We start from the raw sequence: 20,919 nt of genomic DNA, 5'->3' as shown, positions 1-20,919 counted from the left end.
TTTCCAGTTATTTTTGTCATTATCAACTGTTTTTTTGGGGACGGAGGAATGGGGTAGAATTTGCAGATCCTTCGCTTACCCCAGTTAGATTTTTTTAAAAAAGAAAACAGCTTTCAAAATGATTCCTATATTCCCACAGGTTGCTTGTGTTGGTAGTCATGAAAGGTCTCTCTCTCTCTCTCTCTCTCTCTCTCTCTCTCTCTCTCTCTCTCTCTCTCTCTCTCTCTCTTTCTCTCTCCCCCCCCCCCCCCCCCCCTCTCTCTCTCTCACACACACACACAACATATTATGATCACTAAGTCACAGCAGGAAGAAAAGTCTTCGGAACAGCAGTGTGTCAAGAAATATGTTTCTAAGTATAAAATGTTAATAGATGTTATCCCTCCATTTGCTGCACTGGTAATTGAGCAAAAATTACTGTGTAGTGTCTGTGACTGGCACCACAGCCAAGCGTTGCTGCCACTCCATACACATTTAGTTACTTTGCCAATGAGCGTATTAAAAAAATAGTAAACCATTTATTCCAGTTACAGGTTACAGTATCCATGCTTTTGTAATGACCCTTTCGAGGCTTTTCTGTTGGAATGTTTTCTTTGCATTCACACTTACCTGTTGTCTTATTACACGAGATTGAGATACCAGAATTTTAGTGCAGAGGGAGAAATACAAAGTGAATTAACAAACACTCTGATTTACAAACTCATCTTTAGTTACAGGACTGTACCTAGCGTGCATCCAATGAATTATTTGCTAAATTTTCTTATTTAACAGTGTTGACGTGAAATGAACAAACTAATTAGCTGGTAGTGTACATTTCTATGCTTTATCAAGTAACTTGTGGGAACAGAAAGGCCAAATCATTACTGTTTTCTTTATTTTGCTCTTTTGGATTTGTTATCACATAATTTGTACTGTTCATAATGTCAGGCAGATTTTATTGTGCATTGTTCATACACTTTTTATTGTCTGTGTGCAGAAGTTTTTACTTTTTATTTTTGTTTTTCAATTTTTATATACTTATAAATTTATTTTTTAACTTCTGGTGAAATATATTTGGGAGAACAGTAGAGAGAGAAAAAGAATATCTATTTTTATATATACGCATATATATATATATATATATATAATTTTTTTTTTTTTTTTTTGCTAGCGGGTCTACAAAGAATCCGTCATTCTCACGTACATTTGCTTTCTGCTTCTGGTTTTCAGTTTTTAATTTTGTTGGTTCAGAAATGTAATCAGCTTAATTAATAATGTGGGTGTCCAAGTGTTCTAACAGCGTTTTATGTGAGTGAATTTCTGTCAGTAACCAATCAAAAAATCATGCCATCAAGTGGGAGAATCATCGTGAGTTTGTTATCTTTCTTGTTTTGCTCTCTAATCATATGTTGCTTTTAGTGAGCAGTTACAGGAGCTGGTAACTACAAGTACAAAGGCTGTGACAGTACAACAGTATGAATATTAATCAAGAATTTGGATTTCATTTCCTTTTTAAACATATTTAATCATTTTTGTGAGCTGCTTCATGTGACTGTCAGGTTTGGCCTGCTCTCTAGAGCAATCTCACTCAGCTGCAAAATAAGTTGTATGTTTTTTCCCATTCTCTGTTGAGAGTGTAGTCCAGTTAAGACTAGTAATTGCTGCTCGTGTTCGGGATTGCCCTGGGTGGATTACTGTATTCTGTGTTGTACACATTCATGTAAATATGCAAAAAGTTAATATGATATCTACACAGTTAAATTTTTTTTATATTAAATTGATACAGTCCTCTGATGCAAACATGCATGGCCGAGATGTGACAGCATGTTCTAGTATTAACTGGGCTTTATTGTTGATCAGCTGTGAAAAAGTCACATTGTAGTTGTCCTCACCAATCATTGTACTGATGAATTATGAAATAAGATACATTGGCACATCACATCTCAGCTGTTATTGTGTAAGTACTGTTTCACTGATTAAGTCAGCTACTTTATTTTGGTGCCACTGTATTGTAATGCACCTTTGCAAACTATCTTGGATGTGTGTGTTTGTGGCTTGTACTTGTCCACAACAAAAATGAAATCATAGGGCTTCCAAGTGAACCATTCCATCTTTATATCTTTTCTTAGTAATTATAATACTTGTCTGAAAGATTATGTTGTGAAATGATCCCGTAAATCTATGCCTCATTATTACTAAGTGTGTATAGTTGCATATTTGTCTTCATTTGATGTAAAAAAAAAGTGAACTTAGAGATTGTGAATACTGAAGAAAAACATATTGTAAGAACCATCACTAAATCAATAAAACTAAGATACATAATTAAAAAACACACACACAATCCATCTCATGTACAAGGCATGATTGTCAGCATTCTGTATCAAATTTTATGATGCAATTAAATTGTGTTTGCTTAGTTTATTTTACGTATCAATTTAGTAGAATTAAGGGAAAAGTGCGTAACTGTCCACTATGAGAGGTAATGCATGAAATTTTGTATTCTCAGCACACTCTTGACACTATTGGTCTTGGAATACTGAATTCCCTAAAGATATCTGAAATGGAATGTTCCATGTGTCTAGTTCCAACTACCATTCCATATCCAGAATCTGTTAATTCCCACCGTGCAGCCGTAATCGCATCAGAAACCTTTTCACATGAATGACCTGAGTACAAATGACAGCTCTGCCAATGCACTGCCCTTTTATACCTTTTGTATGAGGTACTACCACCACCTGTATATGTGCTTATCACTGTCTTGTGACTTTTGTTACCTCGGTGTATAGTGCCATATGGTAATTGCTTGATTGAGAAAGTGTAAGTGTAAAAAAATTACCGATTTCATTTTCCAGTAGAGTCATGGCTATAAGAAGATAATGATAACCAATAACCAATTTACAGTAGGTGTGGTCCTGTACTTCAGTAGCTGTGGTCCTGTATTGCCTCATTCCTGTACTTATTTGTTACTCCTCTAATAAGAAAGCATCATTGTGAAACAGTATTACACAGGTATTCACTCTCAAGTATGACAGATGGTTCCATTATTAGTTAGTTACTGAGTTGGTTGCGTGTTCCATTGATCAATTGCACAGTATGGTAGCCGTTATGATGTGGAACGTGTTAATTAGATCATTATGGACTACTTTACAGTTGAAGATATAAGCCCTGTTAGTCCTGCGTGTGCGTGTAAAACAGGCTTTTAGCTACTAAAAGTAGTATTGTTACCAAGTCACCTTGAAACACTATTGGTTTTCTGTCATCATGTACAGTTTTGTTAGTTCTCTACGTTATGTGTTCGCATAAAGTTTGAGAACCTGACGTTTTATGACAGTTTATTGTTACAATTGTTTTCCGTGCATTAATAGTAGCTGTATTGCAGGGGCTGGTGCTGTGTTAGCTGTATTCTGGCAAGGGCTTATCCCTTGAACTTTTAAGCCTTGAAATGGCTTTTCTCATAGTACTTTCTTTCCTCTTTTTTTCCTTTTATTGCTTAATTTTATGGTCAGTTGCCCTTCCGGACACCCCAGTCATTAAGATAACTTGTGGGAGGGCAGTTGTGTCCACCATTTGTCTGTGAATTGTGTAATCTTTATTCTGTGTGTTGTCATACTTTAACTATTCGTGTATCATGTTCTCTGAGGCGGAATTTGGGGCCCAGCGTAGCATTTGCCTAAAACTACGTGGGCAACCATACCCAGGCTGGCCCATGATAATTAATCTGCCGTGCTGATTTGATCTACGTCTGGCTCACCTCCTTGGTTTTCAAGCTAACACACTGTGCATTACGCATTATGGTATATGGTCAGGTTAGCTTTTGTCATAGTATCATTACACAGTTTCATTCATTTAAATATTGAGTTCTTAAGTGATTTTTTAAATAGTGTTCCATCAGCATGATGTCATAACTTGTTAATTATGGTAAGTATTACTATTTCAATTTCTTTAAAATGAACCAGATGACTGAATAAAATTAGGCAAAGAGTGAGTACTACATGGACAGTTGGTATGCTATAGTGGGTTCTACGTGTCTTTTTGCTTTCTTTAATGAAACTTTTATCTCGCTTTGCAAATAACAAAAATGCTTTACTCACTTTTTATGCACTATAACATTTTTAAAAATTTTGTTTTACTGCTAGATATTGTTTCAAATTAATTTAATTTCACTTGTGTATAATACTCAGTTTTTGGATATGTATAAAATGTACTTTCATGCAATTGCAAACCACCATATACTCCATTGTAGCCCTTAGCTGTTCAGAAGCTTGCTATATCTTACATAGTATTCATTGCAGCATGTTACGGTTATCTGTTGCTGTCTGATGTCACCATCCATCTACCAGATTGTACATGAAACCACAACACCAGAAGAATCCAGTGACTTAATATATATTTGTATCATTTGTTATTTTATCTTTATGAAAATTGTTTGCATAATGATTCATTTCCTATTTCTGTTTAGTGTGTTTCTTGTCTTATTTGTGTTTTTATCTTGAAGCAGTTGTTTCATTGTGTGTCTTAAATTTTACAGTAGTGTTTCAGGTTATGTTCAGCAAATTAACTTTGTGTCTATATCTTATTTTTATTTTACAACAGGCAATTAGTACCAGAGATTTTACTGTGATTCCTAGAACAGATTTTATGTTTTCCAGTTCTTTGCATAATTTAAGATACATGTCATATTTCTTCAGGAATGATTGTGAAAATGTTCCACATCTTATACCTTGGAGACCACATAGTTTACATTGACAATAGACTCTATCCTCCAATGTAATGATGGTGGGGTTTTGATTTGGGTTCTGTTAAGTTCTCCACTGGAATGATCATTCCTTTTCGTTGTACTGAGCAACACTTGCATACAAAGGATTTTGTAGACATTCAACTCCTGAACTGTGTGTATTATGCAGCATTGTGTAAACCAGGAAACTTAAACTAACAGTTTATAGTTTATTGACTTGTGATTGTCAGGAAAGAGTGGAACTTGCATAAATTAAAATGTGATGACATAAGTATCACCATTTGATAGGAAAAAACCGACACCAATTTAATGACAACTTATATTATTGTGCCAAATTTAGATATAAACGTCAGGAGACCATATTTTGGCACTGTACTGAACAGCTATTTTGTTCTTCATGCTCTTCTAAAACTTTTCTGCAGTATCTTGCAAGTAATCCATAAAATGTTAAATTACTACACTCATGTATTTTATTAAGTTTGGTCTTCATACATTGACCTATACTTCTGAATTTTGTAGTTGACCAGTTATATTATAGAAATTTTCCTCTGTAATAAGATCACTAAACCATTATTACACACTGAGTAATGTACTGATCATCAGTGTGATATGCAAAACAACCTTTGATCAGTTTATCAGACAGAGTTGTCTCATAAATTAAAGACAGCAGTTGCATTTTTATTTGTAGCAAACAGATAAATAATTCATGACATAGAATCTTATGTAATGATAAAACATTTTGATGGAAAGTGACATGAACTTGCAGGTGGCCTGCCATTTTAGCTGCAACAACAACAACAACACAAAAATTTCCATAATCAATTTACTTTCACTCTTTAATTTCTTGTCAGACCTGCAAAAGAGTTATATCACTGAATTTGCTTTCTGCTGTTCTGGAACATAGAAATATCATAATTTCATGAAAAATGTTGATGCCTGTATCTAAGTGATTAATGAAGTTGTGAAATGAAATGTCATGTGGCTAGGGCCTCCCGTCAGGTAGACCAGTCGCCTGCTGCAAGTCTTTTTTTAGGTGATGCCACTTTGGTGAGTCGCATGTCGATGGGGATGATAGGATGATGAAGACAAAACAACACTCAGTCCCTAAGCAGAGAAAATCTCCGACTCAGCCAGAAATCGAAGCTGTTCCCCTTAACTTGGCATTCTGCCATGCTGACTACTCAGCTATCAAGGCAGACGAAGTTGTAAAAACACAACAGTCCATTTTTTTGTGAGCCCTTGGTCAATATTTGTCTACATGAGAAGAAATTTCAAATATCTTTGATTGAAAAGTCATTTTCTGTAAAAAAAAGTTTGATGCATCACCCTGTATAAATTTTATTAAAAATTAAACCACCAAACAAAGTAAAATATGTGCAAGTCATACATATTAAAATGTACAACCATTTATAACAGGCACAGTACTCCCAACAGAAAATTCTCAGACAAGAGTCCATGGGCAAAGATAAAAAGTAAATAAGTTTAGTTAAATATGAATAATAAGTATTCTTATACTTGTTTGGTGTCTCAGTCAGCCATCTCATAATCAGAGGAAATCATTGCACAGGGTCTAATTTTCTATTGTCCCTTGGTCATTTTGTTGATTGAAGTATGCGGTGAAGATTATCAGCGTTAGTCATTTGATTTTGAGTCAGTTTTCAGTGTGGAACCTTATTTGATAAATGGCCACAGTTCTTTGCTTTGTGTCTAAGTGGCACATATCACTACAGCATCAAAGGTGGTAGAGTTGCTTTACACAGTTTCAGTAATTCTCATGAAGGAGTGGCTGCAAAGCATGATGATTATAATTTTAAGGCAGAGCACTTTCTACGCTACATCTGTTGTATACAGGCTTCCACAGTGAATATCACACACACACACACACACACACACACACACACACACACACACACACACACAGAGAGAGAGAGAGAGAGAGAGAGAGAGAGAGAGAGAGGGGGGGGGGGGAGGGAGGGATGTAAATAACAAAACCTGAATTTATTTAACATTGAGAGTAGCCTTTAAGGAGTGTAAGCCCTGCAGACATTACAAAGAGCAATGTTTTGGAAACTCACGTAAGATTCAAGAATTTTGAAATGTATTGTGGCAGACAATTTGATCTCTCCAACATTTGTTCAAGTAATTTTCTGTCACTTATCAGCATTGTCCTTGCATAATACCTATGACAACATGACTCATTATCTTCATTAGGTGCTACTTGAGACTGCCCATCGAATGGAATGGTTCCAGAATTTATACCTATGCTCTTCCCCCTCCATACAAGATTCCAGGCATTCAGTCTGCACTCGTGATTCTCCTTGCAGCCTCTGTAGTCATTCTTTTTTCAGTCTGAAGTGCCCATCTGTGGGCTGATATTCTTATTTTGGTAAGTGGATAGAACACACACATGGTGTTGAGCTTCCTGAGAATCTTGCTGATTTTGGCAGAGAAAGATCCTGAATAGGGCAGATGTATCACAGTTTTTGCCTTATCTTGCTCCTCTTCTGGTAATGTGTGGTGGAGTAGTTTGTTGAAGGGTCTTCTGAATCTGTTAGGTTGTGAATCCATTCTTGGAAAACACTGACCATAGATATTCTGTTTCTGCTGCCAAACTATCTATGTGTGGCAAGGTGTGCGCCTTGTGGACCAATGTCTTCAAAACTTTGTTCTTCTGCACTTTGTGGTAACAACTGTTGGCTTGCAGATACAAATCAGTGTGTGTAGGTTTGCGATACATACTGTGGCCAAACAAGCCATCTACCTTCCTCTTGACAAGTATGTCCAGAAAAAGCAACTGACCATCCTTTTCCAGTCCTATGGTGAACTTAATATTTGGGTGATGTGAGTTCAGGTGTTCCAGAAACTCCTTGAGCCTCTGTACCATGAGGCCAGATCACAAAGGTATCAACCACACACCTGAAGAAGCGTGTGGGTTTGTTCTAGCCATCTCTAAGAGGCTCTTGGAAGACAGCAGCATTGTGATGTTGGCAGTAGGCAAATGTAACTGCACAGTCATTTTGCAGCAGGCTGATGAGTGCAGGATGATGAGAAAGTGTGTCAACTTCTGGGGCACCCTGCATGCAGACTTTTTCAATATGCCCCTACAGTCAAAGGGGACAAGACGACCAAGAATCTCATGAAGGAAACTGGCTTGCCTGACAAGGTCATTAAGCAACTATGTACAATCAAGGGTGTCCAAAAGTATACAAAGAGTGTGTGTCACTTCTCCCAACATTGACTTCTCCCAACTTCAGCAACATTGACACATAAATGTACCAAACAGTTAAGTACTGGAAGAAACTGCTGTTCTCATATGCGGGGAAGTGTATTCACCACATCCACAACTTGCAGTACATCTTGCAATGTCTCATGCAACTACATATCACAGTATCAGATTTAATATGTCAGTTCTGATGTGGTATCCCTGTTCACTAGGGTGCCACTAAAAGACTCATTGGAACTGATTGCAGAAAAATTTGACATTGCTCTATTGGGTCTGTTCAGGCATATACTGACCTCAGTTGATTTTCAGTATGGGGCCAATATTATGAAAAGGTATAGCCATGGGTATACCTTTGTCTCCAGTGGTTACCAATTTGTTCATGGAGAGATTTGAAGATGAGGCATTAAAGACAGATTGATACAAAGCCACATGCTTCTTCAGGTATGTGGACAATACCTTTGTGATCTCACCTCATTTTATAGATAGGCTAAATGAATTCCTGGAATATCTGAACACAGGCCTTCCAAATAATAAGTTCACCATTGAGTTGGAAAAAGATGGTCAGCTATTGTTTCTGGATGTACTTGTCAAAACGGAGAGCAAGTGGCTCCTTTGGGCAGAGTGTGTGGCAAACCTACCCACACTGATTTGTATCTGCATGCCAGCATCTATCACTGCCCACTGAAAAAGTTCTGAGTTGTGGAGACATTGGTCCACAGGACAACAACCCATTTGGAATCTATTTCTGCCCAAATCAGCAGGATTATCAGAAAGCTCAACATCAAGGGTTTGTTCTGTCCACTTAACAAAATAAGATGGCTACTGGGAAATGTGAGACAACCTGGGACAACAAAAACCAAGAATTTATAATATACCTTGCCAATACGGCATGTAACTCATTGGCCAAACAACTAGTACAGTGGACATCAGATGCAAAGAACATCAGAGGCACACCTGACTAAGATAGGCAACTGAGTCAGCCATTGCCAAGCACTGTCTGGAAATCAGTCATTCCATGAACTTTGATGAAATAAGGGTTCTGTCACAGACCCCCAGATACTGGGACAGTGTTACAAGAGAGTCTATAGAGACAAAGGTAACAGAAAACCTCATGAATTTTGATACTGGGTACCAACTCAGTAGAGCCTGGAATCCTGCACCAGAATTGCTGAAACACAATGGGTGCAGCACCAGAACTTCACAAAAAGAAGAACTGAGGGTATGGACAAGAGAAACAAGCACCAGATAAGAGCACCATGCACACCGTACTGAAGGTGGAGTGTCACAGCATGCTCCTAATGGGAGTGGACCACAAAGAGAACATCTAGAACTGCACTGGACCAAAAAGAGAATGCCAGTGTGTAGATGGGTGTGCGAGATCAAAGACGAAACACCAGTATTTGGCCTGGCATGCTAGACTGAAGAGGGAATGCCTAAGAACATTTCTGGTTGGAGCAGACAACAGAGACAACACCTGGAACTACAGAAGAGCATAAACAAAATGTCAGCCCACAGACTGGCACCCTGGACCAAAAATGGAACACCTATGGATGCTGCTAGTGGAGTGAAATGATGCTGATATCCACCAGAATACCCAACACTTCAAGATGCCACTTGTTCACGTAGTGTGGGACTACAGTTATTATGTTTAGGAATTACCATTACCAATATTGACAAAAAGCATGTTTTAACAAATATTTTGCGGTCAGAAAATTGATCATATTATGTGTAACCATGAATTACATATGTTAATTTTCAGTGGAGGACACATACAGAAACTGTTACAGAAATTAAAAACTAATCACTGACTTGTGATTCGTCAGCTTCTTCTGACATACTTTATGTCAAAATAGGTCACAGATGAACTGCCAGGTGTCAGTGTGCGACAGTCATTGTGCCCGTTGGAAACTGGCATCCAATAGTTCACCCATGAACTGTTTTGACATAATCATGGATTTGTTCTAATGGGTTGTGTCCCTTTGAGATTAACCTATGGTAAGCAGGAAATGTTAGTAACCTACTAAGATTATGGGACTGTTATACGAATGATGATGAGGCATGATTCTTTAGAGAGGTGGCATATCCACATTTAAAAAATACTTACTAAATAACTGAAAAAAAAATTACTTTTGTGGGCTATGATGTGGACCTCCATGCTAGTTGTATCTCTCACCAACTGCTAAATAAAAAGATGTTACACAAAGATGCACTGGAAATATTTAGCTATACACTGATTGGTAAAATGTTACACTAGACAGAAAAATTTAAATGCTATGTTCCACTCTATATCTGCTAATTGTTTTACTTCTCACTTCCAGCAAAAGTTATTGATTGCATCATTTGCTCTGAATATTAAACAGAAATTGACTTGGAAAAAAGAAAGAAAATTTTCCAAGTCTGCTGGAATTCATATGAAGTTCTCTATTTATTCTGACATATAACAAATTAAACACTCCTGGTGATTTAGTGATAAATAGTTCAATAGTGTGCTGGTAGTTACAGGACCATCATGAAGTGCAATTACTTGTAGGACTATGACTTAAAGACTAATAAAATCATCAAAATTTTATATTAATTTAGTTTTAATCGCTGTTTAGTGTTAGGGATTTGGCAAAGTTAGAAGATAACTCATATTCCATCATAATTATAAGGTCAAAGATTAACAATATTCTCAAGCTTCCACTGTGTCAAATGATTAGATTTCCATGAGTGTTTGGTGAATTACTCTTTGTTCATTGTCATTTGGTACTGACTCCCATGAAGTTAATGGCCATGTCATTATATAGCCTCATTTGCTGGATTCCATGCTGTAGTGAGCTGCAAGCTACCATCTTTATTGAGGTTTTAATGCAATATTTTTTAATGTCAATTGCATTTTTTGTTAAACTATACCAGAAATGACGGATATCTTGCCAGAAATAATTCTGTGCCCACTTTGCAAAGCATATTCTGCCACAACTCATTTCTTAGGATGGCAGAGATTGACTCATCTTTCATATTCTATTCAGCACTGCTGTAAGTGTTCATTTTCTATCTGACCTAATAGTAACCACACTCATGACGTATCTTACATATGTCAAGCACTGTAACTCCTATGCCATCCTTCTCAGGCCTCATAGCTTGTTATATTTTGATGGGAATTTAAAGACTGATTTGATGTTGTGTTGCTTCAAGAATCTGCTAACCTTCCCTGTCACTGAGTCACAAAATGGTAAAAATGCAAGATTATTGCTCTCTTGCTTGGTAGAGTCCTGCTGGCAGCTCCAATTGAAATTGGCTGTGAAATCTGACAGGGGTTGTAACTCTTTCTGTGGAGCAGTTTTTGTAGATGGCTCAGTTCTTGTGGCAGATTTTTTGGCGTGTGGGATGACTTTTTCTTGATGCAGTAGAGTGCTTAAGACAGTATTATTTTGTACCAGATGGTAGTGCATGGGTAAATATTCTGTATACATTTTGACCTTCTGAATCATACTTGTAAGTGGAAGAGTGAGTAATGAAGAATCTCATCCCTCAGAGACACACCACACACATACATTATACAGTATAAGTGACCCACCACCGCTTCACACAGATAACACATTGTCTATAGCCAGACAACTTGTCTGGCATAGCAGCATTTTCGTTTATGGACAAGTGCATAGAGTTATGATTAAAATTCAGAGTACAAAATTAGATAACTGAATGTCATCACTTTCATATAACTTACCACAACTTGCCTATCAATATGAGCTGGGCATCAAAGGTGCCACACTGCCACAGCTGCTCATTTGCCAGTGAGGTAGATGCTGGCCTGCTTTGTGCCCTACACTGGCTATAAGAGCCACCCAGTAGCTGTAACCCACTGCCAAGTCCTGCTCCTGCCACTGCTGGTGGCGCAGTAGGTCACACCTCCCATCACTGCCATGAGAGATCACTCAAACGCCAATTAAATATGGAACATATAACATTCATGCCTCCAGAAAATTTGAAGGCTCCATTGTCAGTCCACTGTGAGTATCAAAACCTGTACAGAAATCCCTGAGGAAGATGAGCCATACATACAGGCAGAAAAATGTATATATGGGAGAAGAATTATGTATAGATGTGTAGATCCTGGTAATAATAATTTCGTGTGGCTCAGTGGCCTAAAGTAAGTGTTTAAGTTGGGCATCAATTGGCAATTTGTGTGTCCCTGACCAGTTATCCAATTGGAAAAATGGGGAAATGTGACCCACAGCTAACTGTGGAATCCAAACCACATTTTGTTTTTGGCATCTCCACATCATTGAGAGGTGAATGGTAGGTTAAAAAGCAGAGTGAAAAATAAGTGAGCAACCTGGGATATGATCTTGCAACCTTTCAGTTTCCAGGTTAACTGCTAGCTGTCATGGCCAGTACAGGTTTCACTCAAGCTCCACTGCTCTGTATAGTTACAACAGCTGTACCGCTCGGTGATAATGATGTCATTTTCAAAGTTATTGGGGTCTTTAATTCATCATAGTTCAGAAAATTTCCATGAAATATTTATGAAGTTATATACACAAACCTTCCTCTTGAATCAGTCTAAACTGGATCAAAGTTATTTGGGTCTTTAATTCACCATGGTTCAGCAAATTTCCATGAAATATTTGTGAAGTTATATACACAAATGTTCCTCACAAATCAGTTTATCATTCAGTCAAAACAGGATCAAAATCCTTACTGTAGTTCCTGAGATTAGCCTCAACATACAGACAGAAATTGAACATACAGGCAGAAATTGGAACATGGGTACAGACTGAACTTGGGACACCGGACTTCAGTTTATATATGTTAGTTAATTAGTCAGTCATGTGTTCCATTGATCAATTCCACAGTAACTGCTATGATGTGTAATGTGTCAAGTGCACAACAAATACACACATGAATCATGGTTCTTTTTTTCTTTTTTTTTTTTTTTGTTTAAAAAAAATCCTTAATTTTTTTAATTATCTATCCCATTTCATTAAATGACACAAAATGCAAGGAGTTTTCAAGGAGATATGATTTCAATTTATTTTTGAAACTATTATGTCTGTCAGACTATTATGTCTGTCTGGTAATTTATTAGAAAGTGTCACAGCAGCATATGTAAAGAAGATACCTCAACTATGTATGTAGGAGTCACCTCTTTGACTTATCATCTACAACACTGAGATGAGGACCTATACTCTAGTAAAACATCTGGCTTGTCTTATTACTTCAAGTGTTCATGACTGTGCACATGACATTAAGAATGTGGATGATTACTTCATGTCAGTCAGTTACCACATGACAATGGCTGAATAGTATTCAGTTGAAAGCTCACAAAAATTTAACCACTTCATGCAACATTGTTGAAAGACCATACATTTTTGTACTGTGGCTGTTGTCTAAAAGTTTGCACCTGCTTGAGTTGAGGGAGTGAAGAAACATTAAAACTCATTAAGATAGATACATGAGTGGTTTAGAATCAGTATGCATGAACAGGGGATGAGCGTAATATTAATGACTTAAAAATAGTCAGAATAATTATGATAAAAAAAATAGCCTTAAGCTTGAAGTGGCAGATGAACTGTTCAGGTGAAAGCAGTATTGTACAAGTAGCCTTGAATTTGAAGCAAATGGAAATTTTACAGAAGTTGTCTCTGACCTATTTCTTCCTTGCAAGTTCTCAAATTAGAAATATTATTCATGGAAAAATGAGTAAAAAATGTGATCAGGCTGTCTTTGTGTTTACATATCAGTCACTATCAATGAGGTTTCTTACTAAAGTTAACAAGTGATATTAAATTATTGTATTTTTAGAAATAACTGTTTCAAAATGTTTAATAAAAAGAAAGTCCCCAATTATTTTTATTTCTTTGTTCTGATTATTATAGTGTTTTGAATTGGTAATATACCACCCTCATGTGACTCAAATTCAAATGGTTGTTGTAGTTTTATCACAGGAATGTTTCAGTTTCTTTAATTCTGATTTAGGCTTATATTCTGAAGCTTTTGTTGTCTTATATATTTGTCAGTACATATTTTGAATGCAGCCTGTGTTATACCTTTTTTACAGTGTTGCAGTGTATAATTACACATGTCATGATATATTCAGTGGATGTTATTGGTTTTTATGTGTTTATTTCAATGTTTTGATATCTTTCTTTTCAGGTTTACTAAGTAAACTGTTCCTTTTCATTTTCAGTAAAGGCAGTGTTAGAATTTTCAGATAAGCTATATTCATCTGGGAGATTATCACCAAATAGTTGTACTTATTTATTTTGTAATTTTACTCTTGCTATAAATTTGGTTGTTATTTTCCATAGGAAAATGTTAATTCATAAAAATGAATCAGTAGTAACAAGTAAGATAAAATTTAAAACTCAAATACGCTTCTTTGTGATTATCAAAGCTAACATGAAAGGTTCTCAAGTGTCTGGAGCTTGAAATAATGACACAACTTTCCATATAATTTATAGGAATAACAGTATGAACCAGTAGCAGATTACTATAGGACAAACACGTCTGGTTCATACTCATTAACAGAACAATCTTTCATGCTGGTTTTTTTTTTTTTTTTTTCATTTCATGATGAGTATCAAAAGCTTTCATTACTAAGCTGTTCTCATCATCACATTAATCTTGCTGAGGTCACTCTTCGGCAATATTAATGAAATATATTTATATGGAAAACTGTTGAAACTGGCAGGTGTCACAGTCAGTGGGGGAGGGGGGGGGGGGGGAACTGTGCTCAGAAAATCTATAAAAAACTGCACATGAATAGTGATGTTCATGACAGCTACATTTTATGATTTATCAGTTTCTGTCACATATTTTCAGTCTGGCGAAGAGTATAACCTGGTCCTGATTTTGTATAATTTTATTACAAATCAGTGAAAATGAACACTGTGAAAACAATAATAACTGTGTTTTGTACTCTAATCCTTAAATGTTTGCTGACTGATTTAAATATGTTCCATAATATATGACAATTCCTAAGATCATAAAAATATTCTGAAAATGTGTTCGATATTAAGAGTTAATCACATTACTTTAAATTATTTATGGCTGTCAGGTGTTGGAAGGCAGCTGGCAACCTTTTTAATCTTGCAAAGATCATGAAAATTAATACAATATACATAAAATAGAGACAAATAAGGAGTAGATGTACTATGAGGAAGGAAAACAAAATTTATTTATGGACTTCTCAAGTAATAATAGAACATCATAGAGATCAATTAAAGACTTGTAATGAAAGATTAGAACCAAAATATTTCAGAAAATCTTGAAGGTCATCTGAGTATTAAACAACTTGGCAACCTTAAAACATGTTTCAAATTTAAATATTAAACAGTATTGATAGTAAAGCAATTGAAAAATTTGAAAATTTTAATTCATTGCTCAAATGTTTAATATAGCAATGATGTATACAGGATGCAAGATACAGATGGGAATCAACATGTGGTTTGAAATCAACATGCATTTTGCTGGCCACAAATGTAAAAATAACAACAGTATCTCATTTGCTTAAGAAAATTATACTATACGTAATTAACACAGTTTAATTTCCAAGACACCTGTATGTACAGTGAAGGAAACTGATATGAAGGGAACAATAAGGAAGTTCATACAATATTTTTCTATCATTTCACAGCACTATAAACAAAAATATAAGTATTTTGCATATCTTTTCATATTTTACAAAAGTTTCTCTATCTTCTATTTTTTGCCTGATTATAAGCAAATGAAAACTATCACTAATTTTCAGTTCTCTCTGTATAACATTAAACTCTTTTCTTTCTTGAACTTTCAGAAAAGCCTTCAGTCCTGTGGGACTATCTTGCTGGAACTGATGTAGTTTTTGTTTGTTTCTTTCTTTCCTTTTTCATTCTGTTTCTCTGTTTTGTTTATTTCTATCTGTCATTCTTTTCTTCTCAGAAAAACTAGTCAGGAAGCAAAAATTGCTCCCAGAAATGTGAAATTTTAGAGTTCTATTGTCAACTTCCTTAAAAAAAAGAACTCATAAAATAGTCCGTTTAGGTTCCTTTCTCAATATAGGCGATGAAGCACCTGTACCTGAGGATGGAATCAAGCCAACCTTCACAGAGAGACCTGTAATAACGCAGTCAGAAGATGGTGCAAAAGTTACATTCGAGTGCCGACTTGTAGGAGACCCAAAACCTACTATAACATGGTAAGTGTAATCGCACATCATTTCATATGTGTGTGTTACTATTATACAAAGTCTTCAGAGATCTGAATTTATTTTTTGAGATAAATATCATTATTGTGTTGGGTACCATATCCTTGAAACACTTTGTCAAATGTATTATTATTTTTTAAATATTTAATGCCAATTTCTTTGGAATCATTTGTGTACTGGAAAATGTGATTGCAGCTTGAAACCTAGATTGTACAAAAATAATAAAGTTTTGTGAAACATGGAAAAAAAGGTTTCACTTAGCAAATACAATACAGTGTGTTTCACCAAGCACTCAGTTGAATCAATTAAAAAAACCACACACACAGTGAAAATATGATTTCCAAAAAAAGGAAATGTGGACATAATGACTACATATAAAGGAACATGAATTTAAAGCTGTTGCAATCATGAAAAGTCAGACCTAAGAAATGTGATTATTCACATGCTGTTCCAAGATATGATGCCATTTCAACATGTTTTATCCCCATTTTAATTGTCATTTGGAACATAATTTCAGTAGTACTATTCTTTAGTGGGTTTATTTGATTTTCAGTTACTATCTGTAATTGACAAATAGGCAATTATTTAAGTGTATGTGCTTCCTACTTTTCGCTTATAACTGCCTCTTCTAACCACCACTTCCAACAGCTGTTATCTTTGTTTAAAATACTCTACTTTTTAGTCCCTGGATGTCCCACAAACAACAGAGGGAATATCAAACTCTGCGTAGAACAGTTCCAAGCCAAATCCCAAAGACATTGTTCTCCTCCTCCCTGAAATCATCCTTTCAAGCATTCCAGGAATTACTCACTTCCAGCATTGCCTCTCAACCAAGACCTGACACAGTACAGATTTATTGCAACCTTCATGGTGTGAACTCATGATGAAGAAGAACCACCCCACTTTCTGCAACAGCAACAGCATAACCCCTTTCCCCAACTCAAACTAACCTCGCCTTGTAGGGCAATCTTCCTAACTGAAACCCACATCCAAACCTCAGCCCATATAAAACCAACTAATAAACAACATTACCCACACTTTGATAATGGTCACCCCTTCCACATGAAAAATTTCCTTTGCTACAATGTAGACATCCACAGCAATGTACCTGTTCCTCCACTGAATACCCCAATACCTTCACTGAAAACCACTCCCAGGCATTCCTCTCCCACAGTTACTCCAAAGATCTTATTCACATATAAATCTACTGGATAGTACACTTCTTTCACCCTTTATCTAATACAGTGTCCACTTCCAGAAAAACCAGTAATACCCCACTCCCTCTTGTGATTCAGTAACATCCTGGCCTTAAATGCTTCAGCATATTAGTATACCAAGGTTATGAATTTCTCAAGTCAAGCCCTGAAATGAGATCCTCACTCCCGGTATCCTCCCACACCACTCATTGTTACCTTCTGTCACCCTTCCAATCTTCAAAACATCCTAGCCAAACCATATGACTTTCCCAAACCTTTATCCCTAGCCTAAAGTTCCTACCTCTACAATCCTTCCTATTGTAAATTGTGTCCCACACACTCAGTCACTACCATCTGCTCTAGCCCCACAACTGATAAATACTACAATATCAAAGGCAGAACAACTTTCAAAACCACACATGTAATAACTTGTAACTAACCTGCATCAATTGCACACCATTTTGTATGGGAATGACCACTACTAACCTGGCTGAGTGCATCAATGGGCATAAAGAAACTGTCTGTATTGCAAGTACCTAGTACCCAGTTGTTGAAAATTCTTTTCAGTTTTACTAGAGGGATGCGAGTGCCTGCCAGATCACATAGACTATTTCCCTAAACTCCAGAAATGTGACATGTCTTCTACCATATCCTTGCATTGACATACTTCTATAGGTCACATCTGTTAACGCATCCCCACTACCTGGTTTATCATTATTGTTTGTGCATATATTCAGTTCTCTTGCTCTAACCTATCTTTACTTCACTGTCCTCATATCACCTGGACTTAAAGTGACACAGTGCTTACTAATGTGTCATCTTTGACCTACTCTGTGTAACATTTTCCCCTTCATCTTAGTCTACCGCACACTCACTACAGATTGGTCCCTCTCATCCTGGAGTCTGAGTAAGCTGCCCTTCCCCTTTCAATTTCTGCAACCTATTCCTCTGTTATCCGTGAGGAAGGAATTGGCTCCTGAAGGTAAGCATTTACCAGAGATTCTGCCTCATAAAATTTTTTGACACCTACATGTTTTAATGAGTGATATATGTTTTTATGCTTGTGATCAAAAATTTGCAATTGATTTACTGACAATCCACATGGATTGTCTGTGGTATGTGGAATCACATTGATGAATACTATCCTCATTAGGAACAGCAATATATTGCTGCCACAATGTATGAGAAATTTTGACCTTTGTAGTGCTTACTACATAAATTGAGCATGGGCAACTTTATGTGATCTGGGGGCTTGATTCAAATACTTTAACTCAAAGGCTGTATTGTCACGACATGACAAAAGTCCATAAAGTCAAAACTATAGCATCTGTGACTTCAGTGTTTATGAGGTAACACGCATATATGAATTACACCCCTTTCTTGATGTGGCATATTAACAAATTATGCATCAAATCTCTTGTTATCTAGAAAACTTTTATTTTAGGTCCACACGGAATTTCTTCTGTGGGCTGAATTGAATACAGTTGCAGGCCAGATATGGTCCTTGGGCTGCCAGTTGCCCACCCATGGCATAGATGAATGATAAAATGCCCCTATTGACTTGTGCCTCCAGTTACTCTTTCTCCTGTGCCTGTGTCACCTAAAATTTTAATATGCTATTTGTTAATGCAAATCTCAAAGTTTTGGTGTTGTAGAATATCTGTTTCATGAACCTTATTTTTTTTGTATTAAAGGTACCATGGCAAGAAAATGATAAAGGAAGCTGGGAGATATAAGATGTCTCTTGTACAAGATCAGAAACTATATTATTTAGCCAGGTTAGAAATTAGTTCAGTGGAAACTGAAGATGGTGGTGAATACAAAGCTGTAGCAAAAAACAAACTTGGTGAAGGTACTGCTTCCATAAATTTGAATTTTGAAGGAGGTGATAAACCGAAGTAAGTATATTATTGACAGACACGCAAACTTCATAAAAGAATAACCCTTGTTTTTGCACACATTAACTGATAATTATATTTTTTAGTTACAAGACAATGCTTTGTTACTGCTCTCTTTTATTGTAAAACTGAATATGCTTCCTTGTTCTCTTACACTTATATTTCTTTACTACAGAAGAAATAAAGCGAACTAATGAACTAACTTGCCTGTGTGAAACTTTATTCAAAAAGCTTCCACTTCAAGCTAGCATGTAAAGTTACACATAGTGCTAAAAATTATACAGAGTGGCTGAAACTAAACCGACCTGAAAAGTATTTTCAGCATTTTGTGATAATAAAACTTAGAGCTTAGCAACAACTGCATGTACATTAACTGTGACTATTTTCAGCACCTCTTGTAGGAGGACTTTTCTCCTGTCATTAAGTAGGGTAACTTCCTTCATGTCAGATTGGTATTTATTTTGGCCAACCTGTGTCATCGTAGGGGGAGCTGTAATCATCATAACAGCTTTAAAAGATTATGCAATTCATCACATTTAAATCTGGCATATCGCTACTATATTCTTAACAAAGCACAAATTTAGCCTGTGGTGTCACTGCTGATGAGTGTAATTGTTTTATTTGCACTTAAATGTCTTTCCCCAAACAACTTGGCACATTTTAACATTCCTGTCGATATGAACTTTTAAAAATTCAACTTACATGTGTGACTTAAAAAATGGAAACAACATGGAAATTATTTTTCGAGGTAATAAATTTCTTCAATCGTCTTCTTTTGTGGTACAATTAGTCCTTAACCAGCATCATTTTCATGAGCTAGTAGTTCATATGATCCAGAGGAATGTCCATATACAAAGTAAATAAACCACTGTATGTGGCATCCAGAAGCTACAGACATTTTTTTCCCATTGAGACAGCTGCATTCAGTTTCTGTTGCTGCAACACGTTACAATAAGAGCTATGGGAATCATACATCTACACAAGATTTGCTCTATACACAGCTATTAACATAATATATAAATCAAATTTGGAATGTGATATATGGTTAATATCTGGTAAAAATTAATTTAACACTTATTAGGTATGATTAAAAATTAAAATTTATAGTAAATTTATGCTCTACTGATGGTAACCTTGTTCTTGTGTGTACCTTACACACTAAAGAATCACTTAAATCAGTAAGAGCAATGCAGTGAACAAATATCAGCAAATAAAAAAATAGGAGGAAGCTATAGTCTCACTATTTTGTCTCTTTCGGTGCTTTTTGCCACTAGTCCAAACATGTTTTTTTTCTGTAACTGAGCTTTCTTTTTCTGAACATTTTCCTATCACCATTTGTTTTATGCCTCACTAATATGTGCCTTACTTTTGCTTTATTGGTGTTTTTTTTAATTCATTCTTAATTAGCTGTTCACATTTCTTCAACATTATATTCAGAATCATAACATTTTATAACCACAAGATCAATACTTAATGAGTCATGTGTAATTCTCACATTTCAAAGGACCAAACAGGTGGTCTCATGGTCTAACCAATGAACTGATTTTTTAAAGTTTTCATAAATTGTAAGGAATATGTTCCACCTGCTACCAAGAGTTTAGTTCTCTGCCACCAATGAGTATGGTTTGTCAAGTCCTGTGATAAAGAATTGTGAGGCTTTTATGAATTTTGTGATGCTTGGTCACTCATCTGTGTGCAAACATATATTTTGCAATCATTTT

The 20,919-nt window shown here is 36.0% G+C and overlaps 1 protein-coding gene across 33 annotated transcripts in view; it reads left to right on the top strand.

Moving 5' to 3' along the window:
- The window catches only part of LOC126183349 (twitchin), a 521,808-nt gene that overhangs the window by 97,480 nt on the left and 403,409 nt on the right, over window positions 1-20,919 (top strand). For 29 of the 33 annotated variants that reach the window (XM_049925262.1, XM_049925261.1, XM_049925257.1 and 26 more), the window contains exons 6-7: window positions 15,942-16,095; window positions 18,995-19,198. The exons of 2 other annotated variants lie outside the window; for them this stretch is intronic. In XM_049925262.1, the coding sequence (XP_049781219.1) occupies window positions 15,942-16,095; window positions 18,995-19,198 (358 nt within the window). The remainder of the gene's footprint in view (window positions 1-15,941; window positions 16,096-18,994; window positions 19,199-20,919) is intronic. 2 more of the 33 variants (XM_049925234.1, XM_049925264.1) reach the window with 1 other exon arrangement.

This window comes from Schistocerca cancellata, chromosome 4 (assembly GCF_023864275.1).
Source record: "Schistocerca cancellata isolate TAMUIC-IGC-003103 chromosome 4, iqSchCanc2.1, whole genome shotgun sequence".
Taxonomy (NCBI): domain Eukaryota; kingdom Metazoa; phylum Arthropoda; class Insecta; order Orthoptera; family Acrididae; genus Schistocerca; species Schistocerca cancellata.
This window is presented reverse-complemented; position numbering and strand designations above follow the sequence as displayed.